At 46.2% G+C, this 20,561-nt stretch overlaps 2 protein-coding genes across 2 annotated transcripts in view; both read left to right on the forward strand.

The window, feature by feature from the left end:
• Positions 1–14,937, forward strand: part of Ephx4 (epoxide hydrolase 4) — a 29,810-nt gene extending 14,873 nt beyond the window's left edge. Inside the window, exons 4-7 of the mRNA XM_055611697.1 lie at positions 2,684–2,812; positions 7,191–7,294; positions 12,137–12,285; positions 14,598–14,937. Of these exons, the coding sequence (XP_055467672.1) occupies positions 2,684–2,812; positions 7,191–7,294; positions 12,137–12,285; positions 14,598–14,862 (647 nt within the window). The 3' untranslated portion in view covers positions 14,863–14,937. The remainder of the gene's footprint in view (positions 1–2,683; positions 2,813–7,190; positions 7,295–12,136; positions 12,286–14,597) is intronic.
• A 3,295-nt stretch (positions 14,938–18,232) lies between these two features.
• On the forward strand, positions 18,233–19,801 carry LOC129680086 (lysophosphatidylcholine acyltransferase 2B-like). Its single transcript, XM_055611604.1, has one exon. The coding sequence runs from the start codon at positions 18,233–18,235 to the stop codon at positions 19,799–19,801; it is 1,569 nt and encodes a 522-aa protein (XP_055467579.1).
• The last annotated feature ends 760 nt before the right edge of the window (positions 19,802–20,561 follow it).

Consider the following 20,561-nt stretch of genomic DNA (forward strand, 5'->3'; position numbering starts at 1 on the left):
CCCAAGCGGAAAAAGGGGGCAAATTATCTCTTGCATAAGTGGCACATTCCGTGGCTCTTCCTGGGATCGATGAAATCAGTCAGGGCGGGGGTGGTTTAGCAACTTCTTGGGAAGTCCCCTCCAGGTGGTTGAAGTTGATTGCAGACCCTGGCGCCAGCATCCATCGTAACTATGTGCCTGGGATTCCTGGTCCCTGGCATGCTTACACCAGGCTTGTGTAAACCTGGGATGTCTGAGGCCCTTGCTTGCATACCACAACATAATAACATAGAAAATGGTTTCTAAATTGGAGGAAGAACACTCTGAAATAGCAATGAAGAGAACAGGGCTGGAGCAATGGCTCAGTGCTCCAGAGCACTAACTGCTCTCCTAGAGAACCCAGGTTTGAGTCCCAGCTCACAACCAATTCCAACACTCTCTTCTGGCCTCCAAGGGTGTCATGCACACATACGGTGCATAACCATACATGCTGGCAAAACATCCCAACAAGTGAAAAAATAAGTCTTTCCTAGAAAGACTATGACCCAGTAGCAGGGACTTTTGTTGTCATATACTCCATATGACACTTTGGTGACGGTTATGCTTCTGTGTGGCCGGCAGTGCAGTGGGCATGCTCACAGCTGCAGCTCAGGGCTGAGGGTGGTGACTGTCACTGTAGACAGTAATGTGCTGGGTAAATGCAACTTTTATCCTCTTGAGGTAATTGTCGCCTCCTTTTGCTAACCTAGGCCTAGTCCTGGAAGCTTCTCGCCTCCATACAATCTAACCTCGGCCTAAAATGATTCAGCCTCTGAGACCCAGTGCTGAATAAGCTCACCCTTTCTAGTTCTTTCTGAGCTCTGGGCTGTCTTAAACTCCTCTCCCAGCTGACTGGTTCAAACTGGCTTCTCTCAGCTTCTGACTGAGGTGTTCTGCTTGGCCTCAAAGTAACTCTAGCAATCTGTTCTATTCTTCTGGCTCCTTCTCATTCTGTAGTTCATACAACCTTCCTGGTAAAAACTGCCTCCCTCCCTCTGCACTGCTCTCTCAAGCTCCTCTCTTTCAGCTCTGTCCTCCTAAGACTGTCCTCTGTATCCTATCTCTGACTCAGTCCATCAAATCTTTCTCTGATTTGTTACTTTGTCTGCCCCTCAATTAGAGGTCACTGTCAAGCATGGGTTCTTCTTTCTAACATTACCTTCATTGTTTGGGATTAAAGATGTGTACTAAGGATGTGTCTGTCTTCCAGCCAGAGCAGCCATGTTGCTGGATTGAAATTCCTCTACAGTGCTGTATCAGCAGGACAGCTAGCATGATGTCACAAATGAAAAAAAATTCCTCACCTTGGTTCTCCTTTTATGGCACCAGCCATCATTGTTGGAAATGGCTTTCTTCAATGTGTGATGGTCTTTAATTAATGACATAATTAAGATTGTCTACTTATTCAGTTTGGCCTCAGACTTCTATTACGTCTGGTTGTAAATTCAGTATGTGAAACTAGGGAGGAAGTAGTTACTTCCTGAAAATAACGATTTATAAGTTTGACATAAAAATCTGACATTTATGATTTTACTCTAATTGCTGATTTCTTAACATTCAAACTCTGCCCCAAATAATCTCATGTATGACCTGTTTGTGTGCAGTCCCTATCCTGGCTTCCACATGCAGTTCCACAGGACCCAAAACTTCGCTGCTTAAGATTTTTCTTTTAGAATACTTTATTTGCCCTCCAAATTCCCCTGGCACGGCACCTTCATATCCTCATTGTTAATTCTATTTTTAAACCCACTGATTCCAACTAGCACTGACCATTTGTACACAGAGGAGCGCCTGGTACCTGGAGCATGGGCAATCTAACAGAAACCACAGAAAGATGTGAACTAGCACACATCTCAGCAGCCAGCCCTGCCCAGCCCTGCCCCAGCAGCCAGCCCTGCCCCAGCAGCCAGCCCTGGCCGGCACCATCAGTTGCTGTGGCTCTTCAGAGGCTACAGCCTCCTGACCCTCTCCATCCATCCACAGGCCGTTCACTGGCTGGACTGTGTGCAGGTTCCTGAGGACCGTGGCTGCACTGTGTCTAGAGACTGCACCCACACCACCATGTTCCAGCCTCCAGCCTCCGTTTCCTTCCGCCCTCTCTTCCTCATGTTTTCTAAGCCTTCAGACGGGAGGGGTTGACACAAAGTCCACCCGGAACTGGGCACTCAGCAGCCACCTGGTCTCAGCATGTGGGCCAGGCCTAGCACACTCAGAAGAGCTACCGGACTTTTCTTTTTTCTTGAGGCAGTCCCTCATGTGGCCCAGGCTGGCCATGGACTCTTGATTCTGCCATTCAAGTACTAGGTTCATGGCTGTGAGCTACAGGCCCCATTCATCGAATGGGGTGTGGTGGTGGTGGTGGTGGTTTTGGTTTTGGTTGTTCAAGACAGGGTTTCTCTGTGTAGCCTTGGCTGTCCTGGACTCGCTTTGTAAACTAAGCCAGCCTCAAACTCAGAGAGATCCTCCTGCCTCTGCTTCCCTGAGTGCTGGGATTACAGGTGAGTGACACCTGTGCCCAGCTTCAGTAAATAGTTTTAAAGTGTAGAGTTTTTAGGAGAAACTGGGTAAGATGGCCGTAAATAATCTCAGAAATGTAACGATTTTATGTGAGAATGCTTTCAGCTGTTTCTTGACAGTGCTGCCGACATGTTTGTCTTGGCCACAGGGTATAGCAAATGTGTCCTGATCGGCCATGACTGGGGAGGCATGATTGCCTGGCTGATTGCCATCTGCTACCCTGAGATGATAATGAAGCTCATTGTTATTAACTTCCCACACCCAAGTGTATTTACAGGTGAGTTTCAGCCTTCACGAAACCACTTCTGCTAATGTGATAACTCACTGTCGCCACTGACGCTCTGGATTTAAAACAGCAAAATGTGGTTAGCATAATCTTTATAAGTTATGTGAAGCCTGGGTGTGGTGGTGCGTGTCTGTACTCTCAGCACTTGGGAGGCTAAGACAGGAGGGTGGAGAGTTCAAGGCCAGCTTGAGCTACACAATGAGACTCTGCCTCAAAGAGAGATAGATAATAAATAAATAAAAATGCAACCAACATGATATCTTTGTTTTTTCAGACAGGGCCTTACATGGTAGCCCAGGCTGACCTGAGCCTTCAGTACTCTTGCCTTTTCTTCCCAAGTGCTGGGATTACAGGCATCAGGCATTTGCCATCAAGCCCAGCTGTGTATGTGTGTGTGTGTGTGTGTGTGTGTGTGTGTGTGTGTGTGTATGTGTGTGTGTGTGTGTGTTGTGCATCAAGCCCAGGTCTTTACAATTGTTACTGAAGTACTCTACCACCGAGCCACCCTGCCAGCCTAATACTATTGATCTTAAATCTTCCTGAAAAAAAAGAAAAAAAAGAAAATTTAGCTTCCCATTTGCTTTTATAATTTCATTTCTTTTTTGGACAATATTTCACTTCACTTGGAATGTATCATGGAGGAAATATGGTGGCGGTGCTTTGAAAGTCATAAATCTTGGCAGAGAGAAATTCTCCTCAATTCTGAGTTCTTTAGCCATTGAATACAAAAGCAATCTTTAGAGCAGTAATCCTCAACTGATTAACCTCAGGAATTCTTTATTCTCTTAAGATTATTAAAGACCCCCAAGGAGACTATATCTATTAGTGGTCACCACTTAGGAAATTAAAACTGGAATATTTAAAATATATTTATATATCCATTCATTTTTAAAACCTATCTCATGTTCACATAAACGCTATTTTTGATGAACACTAACTAAACTAAACAAAAGTACTAACATTTTTTCATATTTTATTTTTTACTTATTACAATTTATTCACAGCTGTGGTCCCCTCCCTCAGCCCCTCCCAACTAAATACATTTTTTTTTAACTAAATACATTTTAATGAAAAGAATGTTTCCCAGTTTACAAATCTCTTGAATTCTGGCATGCTGGAAGACAGCTGGGCAATCCTCTCTGCTTCTGCCTTCAATCTGTTGCAATCTGTTCTTAGAACAGAAGTGTGAGGAGAGATGTGGCCTCACACAGTTGTCACTGGAAAAAGCAGGAGTGTGCGTACATCCTGGTCTCCTCCTTCTACCCGTATCCACTCTCTCTCGAAATTCACGGTCAATTCTTCTTTAAGCACTGGGTGACAAGGGCCCTCTTGAGACAGCCCATATATTCAGGTGAGTAGCAGAACTATGTGCCATGTCCTCCTTTCCTGGTCATGTGGTCTATTAAAAGGATATGCTACAAGGTGGAGAATTAATAAAATCAAGGTTTTGCTGTTTCATCTTTAAGTGAAGCAGCCTTTTAGTTGAACTCATCAGCTGATGTCTTTCCACAGCTGTACAGTGGCGGACACCTGTTAGTGTCGCCGGGGTCACATGCTGACGTGTGTTCAGACAAGCTTTTCTCTGCTGTTGCTATCAGTGCGGATTTCAGCATGGCTAAAACGAGCACATAGCGCCTCAGTGTTGCTGTGAAATGGACATCACTTGGGTACCTGAAAGGATCTTGGGTACCCCCAGATGCTCAGACACTATCCTTTCAGGGCAGTTTTGAAGGGAACTCTCAAATGCTTAATGGTGATCAACAGCCTGTTAGCATGTTTATATATGGTTTTGGAAAAATTATAATTTTTTTTTCCTGTTCAATTACTCCTGTTGGGTTTTCTGAAGTTCAGCAACTACTAGGCTCCACAGCAATCATTTGAGAGACAAAAGGTTCAGAACTTGGAGCCGATGAGGTGGCTCAGCAGGGTAAGACACTCGCTACCAGCCTTACTGAGCTGAGTTTCCTGCCTGGAGCCCACGCGGTGGGAGAACGGCTTCCATGGCTGTCCTCCAACCCCATAGGCACGCTAAGGCACATGCATACATACACACAAAAGCACATGCATAATAAATTATTTTTGAAAGCTCAGAATGACACTTTTCCATTTCTCCTCAAAATTAAATAAGCAGGATGGCAGCGTCCTGGAGACTGCGGACACTGTGTTTTCATTAGGGGGCTGATTTTTCGGTACGCCTCCACCCACCTGCTGAGGTACGGTAGGAAGGGTGTTTGGTAGTGAAATGCCCTAAGATTTGTTAAACTTTTTCCGGTTAAATTAAGCAGCAGAGTCTCATGGCATGGCTGCTGGGTCCTTGGCACCCCGAGGGAGATGGCCTGTGCTGGCCGAGCTGTGTGGGAAACTAAGTCATGGCTTCATAAGGAAGGTACTTTGTATGAAGATAGAACATGTTACCAACGGCAGCCTAAATCCTCTTGGAAATAAGTTTGGGAGCACGAAGAAAGACACGTCCAGTCTAACCGAACTGTCTGGACCAGGCAAACTTTACTCTTGGCCAAGAGGGTGTGCTTGGAAGAGCAAACAAGACAGGAAATCCACTTGGCTTTTACTCTGACTCAGGTGGTGGCTGTGTCGTCCCCTGTCGGCCGGCGCCTGATGTCACTGTCTTTTGAACTGGCTAGTCTGAAAAGAACTGGCACACAGCAGATGAAGGCAGGTGGCAGGCGTGGCTCCAAGGAGGGGAGGGCCGTAACTGCTCGGGGTCAGCAAACTCCTAGACTGTCCAGCAGAACTTTGGGCAAACAGAATTTTCCTTGGGGTGAGCAAGAAAAACATTTGCATGGGGGGGGGGGCAGATGAAAATTTGAGTTACTTGTTCTAAACACAAGTTTTACAGTGTTTACTAGGGAAGACTCATATTAGATGTTTCTTACAACCCTACCGAGTATTTGCAGGCGACATGCCTGGATTTGTTTTCAGTTGACTTGATTTCTCTTAATTTAACAGCAAATAAAGCTTCAGTGGTGAATTCACAAAAAGTCTAGCACAGCAGTGGTCGGTATTCAGACATGTGAGCACAGTTACAACACGAAGAATAAAGAGCAGACTCCACATCAGGGAGTACAGAACAGGACAAGCTCCGTGTGTGTGAGTGCGTGCGTGCAGAGCTCTCCTGTTTGCCCTCAGGGCCTCGACAAATACTCAGAGTACATACTGTTCCACACCTACCCCGTCAGCCCGCTCCTCCTGAGCAGCCACTCCGGCTTTCCCTCTGCTTCCTCCAGCTCTCAGTCCCAGGGCCTATTTGGCCGACCCTGGACGCCCTGGCTTGAGTTTTGCATTGCTGGCTGTGTTACCATTTAAGACTGCGCCCAGCTGCTGAGCGACTCATGCAGAGGCCTTCTCTGGACACCTCTATCGATGATCCCCCCCCCCCACACACACACACGCACACACTGTCACTCTTAGTAAGAGTACCTTGTTCTGTTTTCCACACGATGTGTGTTGCTGGAGAGTAAACCTTGTGCACATTAGACAAAGCACTCTACCATGTATACTCACAGTGCAGTGAAACCACCAAGCTGGACCACTCCACAGGTAGAAATGTTCGTTGGGGATCAAACTGGCGGTGAGCAAAGGGAAGGAAAATGTCAGGAAAGGAAGCAGGTTGTGTATGGCAGTCATCGGGTGGGAGGATTTGAGTTGACTCTGGCTGTTTGAATTGACCAGGAACTAGATGCCCTGCCCTAAGGTATTTGCCCTTTGGGAACAGATGAAGAGAGGCTCCTGTTTATTGTTTACCCAGCCAGAGTGCTTCAGTTTGGGGCCTATGTCACCAGCACTGCCATTTTGAAGGGCCCATTTTGGACCTTACACACTGAGCTGTACCATTGACACTGGAGTGATCTTTAAGATTTGCGGAGGACCATCTCTTGAGAACCTTTGTTTGTTCACTGCTAATCTCCCCCTGCCCCCATTTACAGTTGATTCAAAAACTGTCAGTGAATGCATGATTTTCTAGATACATGAATAAATGCATAGAAAATGGTTCAGTTCCTCTTGAGGACCAGTGATGAGGATTTCAATTTGAATCTGTGTGTAAGTAAACTTTGAATTAACAGGACACCACATCACCATAAATTCCTAAGAAAAGTGTTAGGTCTGGTAATGACTTTGGAGGAAAAACAGAGTAATCCAGGGTTCCTGCTCTCTGCTGAGTGAATGCTTCATAGGAAACTCTCTTTTACTTGAGAAACTGAAAATACCAAGCAGAATTAAAGAAGAAGGGTCTCTGGAAGCCTGGCTTGTGGATCCTTGATGGGATTGTCTGAACAGGGAAGTACGAAGCTCTCTCCTAATAACTGACTTCCAGCTCTTGGTGCTGTCTGACAAAGTGCTTTGATTTCAGAGTATTTTCTGCGGCACCCTGCCCAGCTCTTCAGATCTAGCTTTTATTACTTCTTCCAAATACCACGGTTCCCAGAATTTATGTTCTCAATAAATGACTTCAAGGTAAGCCAAATACTTTATTATTACTATTTATGACAAATATTTTAATGAAAATCCATCTTTAAGAATGAAAGATGAACTAAAAATGTTAAAACTTAATTAGTGTCTTAGTTACTGTTCCATTGCTGTGAGGAGGCACCATGACTAACCAACTTAAGAAAGACAGCATTGAACTGGGGGCTCTCTTGCAGTTTCACAGACCCAGCCCATTATCATCGCAGTGGGGAGCATGGTGGCAGGCAGCAGGCAGACAGGCAGGCGGCAGACAGACAGGCAGACAGGCAGACAGGTAGACAGGCAGGCAGACAGGCAGGCAGACAGGCAGTAGACAGGCAGGCGGCAGACAGGCAGACAGGAGACAGGCAGGCAGACAGGCAGACAGGAGACAGACAGGCAACAAACAGGCAGGCAGGCGTGGTGCTAGAGCTGGAGCTGAGAGCTCAAATCTGATCTATATCCTGCAGGGTGGAGGGGTGCTGGTTTAGACTTTTGGAACCTTAAAGCCTACTACACAGTAATTCCTACTCCACTAAGGCCACACCTCCTAATCCTTCCCAAATAGTTTCAGCAACTGGGGATACCAAGCATTCACACCTATGCGCAGATAGAGGCCATTCTCATTCAAAGCACACAGGACATTTAAAGGCTTTCTTTCAGGCTTGCTTATCTTTCTATCTCTATTGATGCGTTTGAAAGCCTGGCTGTTCAACTTTGCACAAGAACTTGCCTCTTGTTACTATCTAGATGTCTGAATCCAGTTATTTTCTTCTCCAGTCAAAGAATGAAAAGGCAGGGGGAAAAACCTTTAATGCGACAGTTATCAGCAGAGAAATCTCAAACACAGCAGTCAAGAGCAGACAGGATCAGCAGCTGAAGAAAGGCATTTCTTGGGTGTGAGGAAACACACACACATACAGAGAAAAAGACTCAGGAAACAAAGAGCCCATCACCTTGAGTGCTGGGGCAGTTTAAGTCTCTGAAAGGTCTTCCTCCCCTAATTAGGGTTGGTCAGTTTGAAGAAAGGTCGGATGGCTAATTGCCCCACCACTCTGTGTAAACATGGCAAACCCGTCCCTTGGGAGGGCAGGAGAAAGTGCCTTCAAGGCCTTTGTTTGAAGCTGCCAGGCTTTTACAGCATGTCAGGAAGTGGGGAAATCGCTGGCTGTCTTGGAAGTTCACTGTTTTTATTACCTCGCTGTGGGCTGTGGCGCCTCTCTCTGCCTGCCTGTTAGGAATCTAACTCCTAGCCCTTCATTATAGGTGGGCATCTCTTCAGAGAGCCTCCGGTGAGAGGTAGGGATTGTGAGTTCCAAGTGAGGAAGCTTGACAGCAGCAGAGATGAAGTCCTCAGAGAAACAAAACCCACAAACAAAGGGAGCACTGAGCATCCCCCAGGTGTGGGTACAGTGCACGCTGGCCACAGGTGCCGCAGGAGCTCCGCCAGTGTGTCCTGGACACCTCAGACAGTGTTAGCTGTTGGGGAAGGTATTTTTAAAGTAACAGTATTACTGGAGATAATTCCATGTAGATCTCTGACAGGGAGGATTGTTTGCTGGGGACGGGGTGCAGAGCAGGACCCGGTGAAATGCTAAACACACCCAAACTGCTGAGATGCTCCCCAGACAATAAATCTTTAAAAACAGTAACTCTAATGCCATTCTCAAACCTGGGAAAACGAACAGCAGCTCCACAATATCATGAAATATGTATTAAAGACAGGTTTCAGCTGTCTTCCTTTCTTTTGTTTTTAAGAGACTCAAGCTATTTCCCATTTTTTATTCTAATTTCTATTGAAATGTAATTTAAACTTAATTTTTTATTTAAATTTAATTTTCCACGCTGTCCTTAAATTTCTGGGTTCATGAACTCCTTCCTCTGGGTCACTAAGATAATAGTCACACCAACACATCGGACTGTTAGAATTTTCAAAATTGATTCAAGTTCCTTGTTTCTTTGCTTTTCTTTTAAATACCTCGTAGCAGGTCATGTTGGCACATACCTGTAATCCTAGCACTCAGTGCCACAAACTTGAATCCAGCCTGGTCTACACAGTGAGTGCCAGGCCAGCCAGGTGCCCTCTTGGTAAACAAGCAGGCAAATGAAGTTGAAGCAATTAGGTCGCCCTGAGGGTGGGCACACAGGGTTCCCTGGGATTCCTGGCTGCTCACTGAGTACAGGGCTGTCCCCGTGCTGCAGATGCTGCCCGGTGACTCAATTATATCAGGCTTTAATCTGACAAGACTTTCCAAAGGGGATGTTCTACCTGTCCCTGTGTGTCCTCTTGGTGAAAGCTGCTGTGCCCAGCTCTCTTTTAGTTACAGTGGGCTCCTGAGCTGTTAGCCCAGCACAGTGCCCTGGCACTGACGATCTGGGTTTACTACCCCATACACTGTAAGTCCACTTCAAGAGCAGTTGCTTGCCTCCCTTAGTGTCACCATGTCACACTGATCCTTGACATGGCGCAAAAGTGCCATCGCTGGGAGGACAGCCGGTTGCCTCTCTCCTTGGGAGTCTGACCTGATGCCTTCTGGTACCAGGCAAGCTAGTCCTCTGGGAGGGCCGTTCAGGCCAGGTCTAGCTTGGAGGTCTCTGAAGCCTGTTTCCAAAGCACATGCCGTCTTCTGGACTAGGGACTTACCTTTCACCTCTTGGGGATACCAAGGGCACCAGCAGTGGCCTGGATGATTCAGGAGTAGACAACTTTGGGCACCAGCTCACAAGGGAGCTTCTCATGTCTGGTGCTGGGGTTTTTGTGAGGTGATCTTTGACTCTTAGAGGGAATATTTTATCAATCCAAATCCAAATGCATGTATCTATACATACGATTACATGTATTATAGGTTTTTATTTTTTAACTAACAGTATGATTTTGCACATCTTTTTCAAACATCCTTGTTATTTTATCTACCTACCTCCTTAATCTATGTCAACTGCCTCCCCCTTCCCTAAAGTACACCCCTTCCCCATTTCACTATCAGATCACGGGTACCCTGATACTCTGCTCGCTCTTGCCCTGCAACCCCCGTCCTATTCTGTTTCACTTTCTAAGGTTACTATAAGATATGGTGACGTAAGGCCTGGTGACCTGCCAGCCATAAAAATGAGGACACCTTTTAATATTTTAAAGCTTAGGCTGTAGCTGTGTAGACTCTCAACTAGCTCATCTGAGTTAACCTGACCACCTAGCCCCGTCCCTTCATGTGGCCAGCTATACCTTCCAGGCCTGTCTCCTGGAGAAAAAAAAAAAAGAAACAAACAAAAAAACCTCTATCTTCTAGAGTCCCTTTCTCTCTCCCAGAAAGTCCTGCCTTTCACTTCCTGCCCAGCTAGTAACTGTCAGTTTGTTTTGTTTTTTTGTTTGTTTGTTTTTCGAGACAGGGTTTCTCTGTGTGGCCTTGGCTGTCCTCGACTCTCATTTTTACATGAGGCTGGCTGTGAACTCACAGAGATCCCCTGCCTCTGCCTCCTCCAGTGCTGGATTACAGGTGTGCCACCGTGCCTAGTTGTCAGCTTTTTTATCAAAGCCAATCAGAGAATGTCCTGGGTGATGAGGAGGGACAGATCACTTTAACGCATTGTGAAGGTCACCTCTGCAATATGCACTTACATCTGGTGATTTGGAGCTAGGGGCCTCCAAAAAGAGAGACGTTTGTCTTTCAGGGTCTGCGTTATCTCATGCAACATGATTTTTTTTTCCTAGTTCTATTTGGTTCTACTCTTTATTTTTGTGGTAGAAAGTATATAAAAATTCAGTTGATGGTGGAAGTGTTAAGCGGTAATTGAGACTCCCAAGGCTTTAGAGTGTCCATGCTGACTGTACAGAAATTCACAGAAATACACGGTTGAGAATGGGCAAGTGTTTGCTGGAGTGGCTATCTTAGTCTAGCCAAGTGACACTTGGTGAGTTTATTACAATAAAGTGATTCTTCACACGTCTACACTGTGCAGGGTTGATGATAGACTATATTCTGCAATAGGGTGTTCTGTTTACTCTGTTCTGTTTTTTCACACAGTAACATAGCCTAGTGCTCACTTCATGTAAACGGAGAGATAGTCTCTAACTGTTGCTGGGGGGTTTCCTTCCAACCCCATGCTCCTGGAATAATGATTCATGACCTGCAAAAATTATGTACAAATACCTAGGCCATATACCTAGATTCTTCTCTGACTAGCTCATAACTTAAAATAACCCAAAACGCTAATCTACATTTTACCAGGCGGATGCTTCTCAGGGCTCAAGTACCATGTGTCTGTCCTCTTCACATTCTGACTGGTGAATCTCCTGTGCCTGGATCTATCCAAGAATGCTTTCTACCTACTGGATGTCCCACCTCCTATTTCACCCACATCATCTACCATGTCCACAGACCAACACCATAGCCCCCATCAACTACCATGTCCCCATATAAACTACAATATACCCCTATCAACTGCCATGTCCCCACATCAACTGCCATGTCCCCACATCAACTGCCATGTCCCCACAGCAAGTACCGTATCCCCACACTAACAATCATGTCCTCACATCAACTCCCATGTCCCAGCGTCATCTACCATACCATCTCCCTCCACTGTTTTCCGACAGGGCTTCATTTACGCCCGTTGGCTTTGACTGAACCTGTATGTAGAAAGATGCTCTTGGCTTTTGATCCTCCTGCCTCACCTTCCATAGCCACGTGCTGCCATGCTCGTTTAAGCTGTCTTGGGTTGGAACCACCTTTTCCTGCATGCTAGCCAAGTCCTGTACCACCGCAGTTGCCTTTCCCACCCCCGGCTCCCTTTAAGGTGAGAGGTTTGGCTTATGTGACACGTGAGACTTTAAATTGCCCCCCTCGCCTCCCGTAGGCCCTGAAGCGCCTGTTCGCCAGCCAGAGCACGGGCGTTGGGAGAAGAGGTCGGCAGCTGACCTCGGAAGATCTCGACGCCTACGTCTATGTCTTTTCTCAGCCTGGAGCGCTAAGTGGCCCGATCAACCATTATCGAAACATTTTCAGGTCCGTATCGTTGCTTTCCAACTAAGCAAAACATTTCATCTAAAGCGATAATTCTTCATTATTTTAAATTAAGTGTATTTCTCCAGACACGTCATATTCTGTGTGTGTGTGTGTGTGTGTGTGCGCACATTTGTGTGTGGTGGTGGTGATGTGCTCACGCTATACAGTTCCTCTGTGGCTGTCAGTGTTTGCCTTCTAGCACCGTGTTTTGAAGCCAATTCTCTTGTTTTTCTAGTACCTACCCCTGACTAACTGGCCGGTGAGCTTCCAGCGACTGTCCTGTCTCTGCCTTCCACCTCTCCACAGGAGCACTGGGGTCACAGATGTTTATACTGGTTGCTTGGCTTCACATAGGTTCTAGAGATTCGAACTCAGGTTCCCATGCTTGTTCAGCAGCACTGAACCATCTCCCCAGCCCTAATACTCTGATTCCATCTCCCTTCCTTTTTCCCTCCCTCCCTCTCTCTCTCTCTCTCCCTCTCTCTCCCTCTCTCCCTCTCTCCCTCTCTCCCTCTCTCTCTCTCTCTCTCTCTGTCTCTGTGTGTGTGTGTGTGTGTGTGTATGTTTTGAGACAGGGTTTCTCTGTGTATTCCTGGATGTCCTGGAACTCACTCTGTAGACCAGGTTGGCCTTGAACTCAGAGATCTCCTGCCTCTGCCTCCTGAGTGCTGGGATTAAAGGTGTGTGCCACCAGCACCCAGCTGGATTCTTTTAAGAAGTTTCTTTCATAGAAAATGTAAAACAAGGAAAAGTAGCGAATGGCATAAAAGGTCCCTCATGTAGCCATTGCTTGTTTCATCCATAACTGTACCTACTACCTCTTTCCTTCTGAGTAGATTTATGTTTACCGTATTGTAATTATCATGCATTAACCACTCAGGAAACAGTTTTAAGAACATTCTGTGTCCTGTGCTGTCAGCACTCAGGGTACAGTGTTGAGTAAAACAGGACACAGAGCCTGATCTCACAAACCCTGGCAGAGGAAGCAGGCCTTAAGTAAATAACCACAGTACCCAATCCATGGTGACAAACACAGGCTTTGAAGGAAACTGCTGAGAAGTGAGAAAGTGCCTGAAGAAAGAACTGCAAGAAGGCCGAGGAGAGGGGGCTAGAGAAGGGAACTAAGCTGTGCGGGCTGGCGGTCAGGACTTCATTGTAGCACAAGGAGGGCATGGCCAGGTGCAGGGTTGGGAGCACAGGAGCAGCATGGCAAGAGAGAAATAATAGTGGCAGAACATTTGTGATATTTTTAAGCCAGTATGGGTGATAAAACCAAGAACTACCTATTCGAAATGAGTCAGAAAAAGAGCGGGGAAGGGGAAGAAAGAAATATCCAAGACAGCGGTAGCCAGCAGGCAGGTGATACAGCGAGTGTAATCCCAGCACTGGAGAGGGGGGAGAAGGTTTGTTTCAGCTCACAGTCCCAGGCCCAAGGACGCCCACCCCCAGAAAACGTGTTGTAAGTGGCCGTAGAGGAAGAACATTCTTACCTTTCTGCCCTCTCTGGAGGCTTTTGCTTGTTTTTGCTCTAATTGCTCACTCGGCACACCTGCCCTGCCAGGAGAGCTAAGTTATCTCCAAGAGGCAGAGAGCCTGTGGGTGGCAGAACTCAGGACACTGTTTGGGTTTTGCTGTTGCTCTCTTCTGAAGACAGTCTCACTGAGTAGCCCTGATTGGCCTTGGACAAAACTCAGTTTTATGAAAGCTGAAGAAGATTGGTTTTGTGTGTGAGCATGCGTGTTGTTGGGCGTGCTCCTGAGTGGTGTTGAAGACAACCTGGGGTGTCAGCCCTTGGGATCCCTGCACGTTGCTTATTGAGGGGGAGCAGGGGCTTGCCTGCCCTGGCCTCTGAAGCCTTCGGTGCAGCTGTGCGCCTCTGCCTTTGACCTGGATCTTATTAGATTGGAATTACCCTTCCTTAGGGGCTTACTAATTTGTTTTGAGATAGGGTCTTAATCTTTGGTCCTGGAATTCTCTTTGTGGCCCAGGCTAGCCTTGAACTCGCAGTGATGACCTGCCTCTGCTTCTCAAGCGCTGCGATTACATTCACTCACACACTTGGCATGTCAGAACAGTCTCCCAACATGGCACTTCACAACTGTTTCTTATTACACTTCCCAAGGGCGTTGTTAATGATTGTTTCCTCCAAATCACCCTGCCCAGCATGGAGCTCTTCCACCCTTCCAAGAACCAATCTCCATCCTTCAGCAAGAGATAGTGCTGTCTCCCCTCTGCGGAATGCACAGTCCTCAGGGAACAGAGAACAGAGCAGCTTTCCCAAGCATTCTCAAGCCAGTGTTTCCTTTTCACAGCTGCCTGCCTCTCAAACAGCACATGGTGACCACGCCAACGCTGCTCCTGTGGGGAGAGGAAGATGCGTTTATGGAGGCTGAGATGGCTGAAGTCACAAAGACTTACGTTAAAAACTATTTCAGACTCAGCGTTCTGTCAGAAGGCAGCCACTGGCTTCAGCAGGAGCAGCCTGACACAGTGAACAGGCTGATATGGGCATTCCTAAGGGAAGAAACAAGAAGAGACTGCTCTTATTCTATAATGGAATCTCGAAAAACCTCTTAAAACTTGTTCATCAACTTATGTTTTATTAGAAAAAAAACCTGTCTTCATATGCTTGATTATAAATAAATATAGTGACATGGTATTGAAAAAAAATCTATGTATTTTTTTCATTATGTTTGTACAGAAGAACATTTGCCTTAAAATATACAGTTGTACTAAATGGTTATTGGAGAAAATGGCTAAGATTTGGCTTCTTATTTTCTTTATCCTATTAACATATGGTGCCTTTTACAAACATACATGACTAACAGGCAGATCTGGAATGGCAAACATTTATATTTCACTGTTAAAATGTTCTTATTTCTTTTTTGGCCATTAAAAATTCCATCAACTCCTGTGGATTTGTTATGTGTAAAGGAATCTGAATGTAAACTTCTGAAAATGGATTTTAGGTTCTATTTATGATGACTAAACTTTATTTGAAACTGGTATTGCTACATCAACCACTTAGAAAAATACCTTTTTACCTCTTCAGTGCAGTAAAAAATGAATATTATATAATTGTTTTGAACACTAGAGTCCATGTTTTACAGGGCGAGATTTAAATGTTTTATGGCTGATGTGCTTTGTCTGGAATAAAGGCCTGCAGCACTGTAGGTGTGCACACGATTTCGCAGTGAACGGATGCACTCTCAGGACCCCCGACGGACCCCAAGCTGCAGATGAGGCTTCCTGTGCGAGGCTTCCTCGGGGGAAGCTCTCACCATGTACCGTGGCTGGAACTTTTTCATCCTGAGGTGTGATAATCAAATTAGAATGAATCTCCTTTTCTCTCTCTTGTTTTCACGGCATTCTTTTTCATTTCTCCTGGGAAACATCCACCTTTTTAATTAAAAGTAGTACTTATGGCTTCTCTTTGGCATTTTGAGGCTGTTACTGGGGGAAATTAGCTAACATAGAGTAATACGTGGATTTTATTTTACACATACGCTTGCACACCAGCATGGCCAGTCTGAAAGGTGAGTGTCGAGAGCCATTCAGCCTGGGTATTCTAGACTGAGATGATTTTCACCCATCCCCAGGATGAAGCTGAGAAATGGGAGATTTTATCACAGGGCTCAGACTACTGTACAGTTTTAAACACTTATGCATTATTTGTGTGATTTTTTTTTTTTTTTTTTTTACTTCAGATTTTTAAACTCTGGTGGACTCCAGGTAACTAAAACCATGAATGAATGGCAGGGACTAACCACTGTGGTACAATGTTATAACCAAATATTATGCCACACCTGGCACATGGACTATAAAGGAAAGATGATAACAGGCATATACAGAATGCAATTGAAGAATGCCGAGAGAGTAGAAATGAACACTGTAAGATAGAGGGCCACCAAAGAGGGGATGGTGCCTGCTCAAGATACTGCTGCCCACTGTCACGGATACCCTCTTTGGCAAAAGAGACAATTAGTGGCATCGGCAAGTCACAGCACCTTAGTGACATTTCCTTCATTAAGTGGAAGTTTCTGGCTTCTTTGAAGACTCAGTTTTGTCATGTGATGTTTTGCTGCAAGCTGGGCTCATGATGTTTTGCTAGAGGATGGCTTGTGAGAGGGCATGTGATGTTTTCCTGTGAGCTCTCACGTGTGAGGTCGTGCCTTTGGCCAGCAGAGATCATCCGTGGTGGCTCTGAGGAGAGGAGATATATAGAAGCCCATGGATAGTGAGGCATTGCCTTTTGGATCAACATCGGTGCACTGGTCTTTGTGCTTTAACCCTTGACTTCAAGGAGAGAAACATTCCAGAGGCCTTCTCAGGACAATGCAGCTGAGTCTTTCGCCCCAGTCTTCTGAATCCAGTTGCTGCTTGCTGTCGGCCTTCAGACTAGACTGCTGGTATTCTGATGACTGAGTTTGGTAATCCCCTAAAGATCCATTGACCCTAATCAGCAGGAAGTAGATAAAAGAGGTCTACAGCCTTTTTCCCTAATAATCTCCTACCTAAGGTTGCAGGGGCGGGGGAAGGGGGTCAGAAGGTGCTTAAGATCCCTAAATAAAGCAGGTTTGGTGACAAACCTAAGCCTACAGCAGACAGTTCTAATAGTGACAGAAGAATGTGCGTGTACTCAGAATTCTCACTGTGCCATAGCAACCTCTAGGCACAATAAAAGCATGATTGTTTATGGAGGTACCCTGGAGCCTCATGACAAAAGTGCACGGTAGGGAGCATCACCAATCTAAAGACATGAGGGCGCATTTTAACATGCAGCTTTGCCAATTCCCCTTGTGTAAACGCTCTCACCTGGAAGTGATCTTCCGCTCAGGTCCCACCTTGCTTGTTGCGCTTTGAGGCCAATAGCACTTTCTGCTGCAGGTATAACCTGTCAGGAGATGGAAAATCAGGGCCCTAATTAATCCCTTTAGTTCTGAGAACAGGAATTCAAATTAGCAATTAGGGAACACAGCAGGGACCCGGAAAGCGGAAAGCAGTGTTGTCAGAGCTGTGAGTGGCACTAGATCTCAGAAAGCCTAATTCACACTGACCAGGCTTCCAAGAAGGAACGGGTCCTGGAGGCACAGTGAAGTAGAGCTTATTTAACCAGAGCCTGGTTACTGACAAGGTTGATCTTACAGTTGGTCTTTTTTCAGTTTCCGGTGTTGACTGGTTCATGGAGACCAATATTAACAATACAAAGCCCACATGCCACTGTCAATTCTGGCCTGTTGGAATTAATGCACCTTCATTTTTCCCTTCTAAATTATTAATTTTCTGGGTGATGAGTTTCATGGTGGCATTTCACACACACTTGTCACACTCTCTTCTCACTCATCCTCCTCCAACCGCCCTCTCCCGTCCCCTTTGTGCCTCTTCGACCCCTGGCTGGTCCCCTTCCTCCTATTTTCAAGTCACAGAGTGCATTTCTCTCTCTTCCCCACCTCTTCCTCTCTTCAAATCTATTTCTCCCTAAGTCTCTGTGGTATGGAAAAGTGCTCATCCCACAAATGCTTAAGGTGGTTGACTTATGCTTCTTAGCATAAAGAGATGTGACCAGTCCATGGGGACAGTGACTGAATGTCACTAAGTAGTTGTCAAAGCAGTCCATAGCAGTTTTTACTGGTGTTATCACTTAAACTTGAAACTTGTAATCAATATTTATTCATTCAAATTGCTATCTCCTTAGTAAGTATATATGAATAATATAAGTACCAGAAATTGCTATGAAAATTTATTACCCATCTATGTGTGAAACAGCAACACACTGTGATTGTTCTCTTGATGAGATTCTAATTCTCCTGTGAATTTTTCTAACTTTAAAGGTAGTGGCATCGTTTCCTATTAAGTGATAATTATCTGTCCAGGTGCTACCTACGTGCAAACCGAAACAGCACGTGAATGTGGGGAAAGGGATACCCTATGCTCAGGAGCAGGCTCCATGGCTCATCTGACCCAGTTCAGACAGACCCCAGACACCACCGAGCTGGAGGCGTGGAACAGCAGGTTCATGCAGGAGGAGAACAAGTCCTTGTACCCTCCGGCAGTGGCCAACCCCTTCATTCAGCAAACACACTTCAGTGCCTGGCGCTGGGCCTGCTTCCTCCTCCTCGGGTCGGTGCTGGTACCCGTGCGCGTGTCCTGTATTGCCTTCCTCTTCATCATTCTCTGGCCCGTGGTCACGCTCTTCACCATTAACTTCCCTACCCAACCCAGCAAACCCATGAAGAGCTGGAGGAAACATGTGATGAAGCCAGCCCTCGTGTTCTTGTTTCGTATGATATTCTTTTTCTTGGGGTTCCTGGTGAAGGTGAAAGGGAAAAGGGCCACCAGAGAGGAGGCCCGCATCTTCGTCACCGCCCCGCACTCCTCCTTCTTTGACACGATCGCAGTTGTGGTGGCTGGGCTTCCTTCAGTGGTCTCCGCGAGCCAGAACGTCCATATCCCTTTGGCTGGGAAGTGCCTGCTGTCAACTCAGCCTGTGCTTGTGCAACGAGAAGACCCGTATTCCAGAAAGACCACCCGGAACGAAATCCTGAACCGAGTGACATCCAACATGAAGTGGCCACAGATTCTGATTTTCCCAGAAGGAGTGTGCACCAATCGCTCCTGCCTTGTCACGTTTAAACTAGGCGCCTTCTCCCCAGGTGTCCCTGTGCAACCAGTGCTGCTGAGGTACCCCAACACCCTGGATACTGTGACCTGGACGTGGCAGGGGTTCACGGGTTTCCAGGCATGCATGCTGACTCTGAGTCAGCCCTTCACCAGGGTGGAAGTTGAGTTTATGCCCGTTTACATCCCAAGTGAAGAAGAAAAGAAAGACCCCATCCTTTTTGCCAACACAGTCCGAGTCAACATGGCCATCGCTCTGAGCCTGCCTATCACGGATCACACCTTCGAAGACTGCCAACTGATGATTTCTGCTGGTGCCCTTCAACTACCCATGGAAGCTGGCTTGGTGGAGTTTACAAAAATCAGCCAGAAGTTGAACTTAGATTGGGACAATATCCACAATCACTTGGACAGATACGCTGCGATTGCGGTTGCCTCAAAAGGAGGCAAAATCGGAATTGAAGAGTTTTCCCGTCATTTAAAACTGCCGATTTCCGAGCCCTTGAGACAGCTTTTCTCTCTTTTTGACAGGAACCACGACGACTCCATAGACTTCCGCGAGTACGTGATAGGGCTGACTGTCCTGTGCAACCCTGCCAACACGGAGAAGATTCTGCAGATGTCATTTAAGCTTTTTGATCTTGATGAGGACGGCTTTATAACAGAGCAGGAGCTGACAACTATACTCCGGGCAGCTTTTGGGGTGCCAGACCTAGATGTCTCCACACTCTTTGAGCTGATGGCTGGCAAAGAGTCAGCTCAAGTTTCCTACAGGAACTTCAGGAAGTTTGCTTTGAGTCACCCAGTATATGCCAAGTTATTTAATTCCTACCTCGACCTCCAGTCAGCCTACATATACTCATTGCCACAGGAAGCAAAAGCACAGCCACAGCACTAAGATGTCCACGCCGTTCCTGGAGAGAGAGGAGGAACTTTTACGTGGAAATGATGAACTAATTAAAAATTATTTGAGGAAAAACTCAGTGGTTGTTATTCTAAGTAGCACGGATACTGTCCTCAAGAAGCAACTTGGGGAGGAAAGGGTTTGTTTGACTTGTCTTCTGGTCACAGTCCATCACTGAGGAACGCCAGGACAAGCACTCAAGCAGGAACAGAGACAGGAACCAGGAAGAGGTGCTGCTTACTGGCTTGCTCACTTTCTTGTACAGCCCAGGCCCACTTGCCCAGGGAAGGCAGCACTTACAGTGGGCTGGGCCCTCCTGCATCAGTGAGTGATCAGGAAAATGCCCACAGCCTGTCCACAGGATGGTCTGATGGGGAGATTTCTCAGGTTGTCTTCTCCCCTCTTCCCAAATGGCCCTAGTTTGTGTTAAGTTGGCAGAAACTAACCAGCACAAATACTTACTTATGTTTAAGATATGCTGAAGGGACTATTTCAGTTAGGCTTTTCTAGTACCTTACCCCGATAAGATAATGTTTGTTGGGCACAGTGGCACATACATGCCTATAGTCCCCTCTACCCAGAAAATAGAGGCAGGAGCATGGCTTTACAAGCTAGCAACTAAACTCAGACTTTAAAAGGTTTACAGCTTGCCCTAGGCTTTCCCTTTTCATCAATAATAAATTGTCCTCAAGCTCCTGTTTGTTTTCATTCTTAAATTATTTTAATGGAATTAAGAACCCCAATGAGGGGACCC

The sequence above is a fragment of the Psammomys obesus genome, unplaced genomic scaffold (assembly GCF_907164565.1).
Source record: "Psammomys obesus unplaced genomic scaffold, mPsaObe1.curated_primary_1811, whole genome shotgun sequence".
Taxonomy (NCBI): Eukaryota; Metazoa; Chordata; class Mammalia; order Rodentia; family Muridae; genus Psammomys; species Psammomys obesus.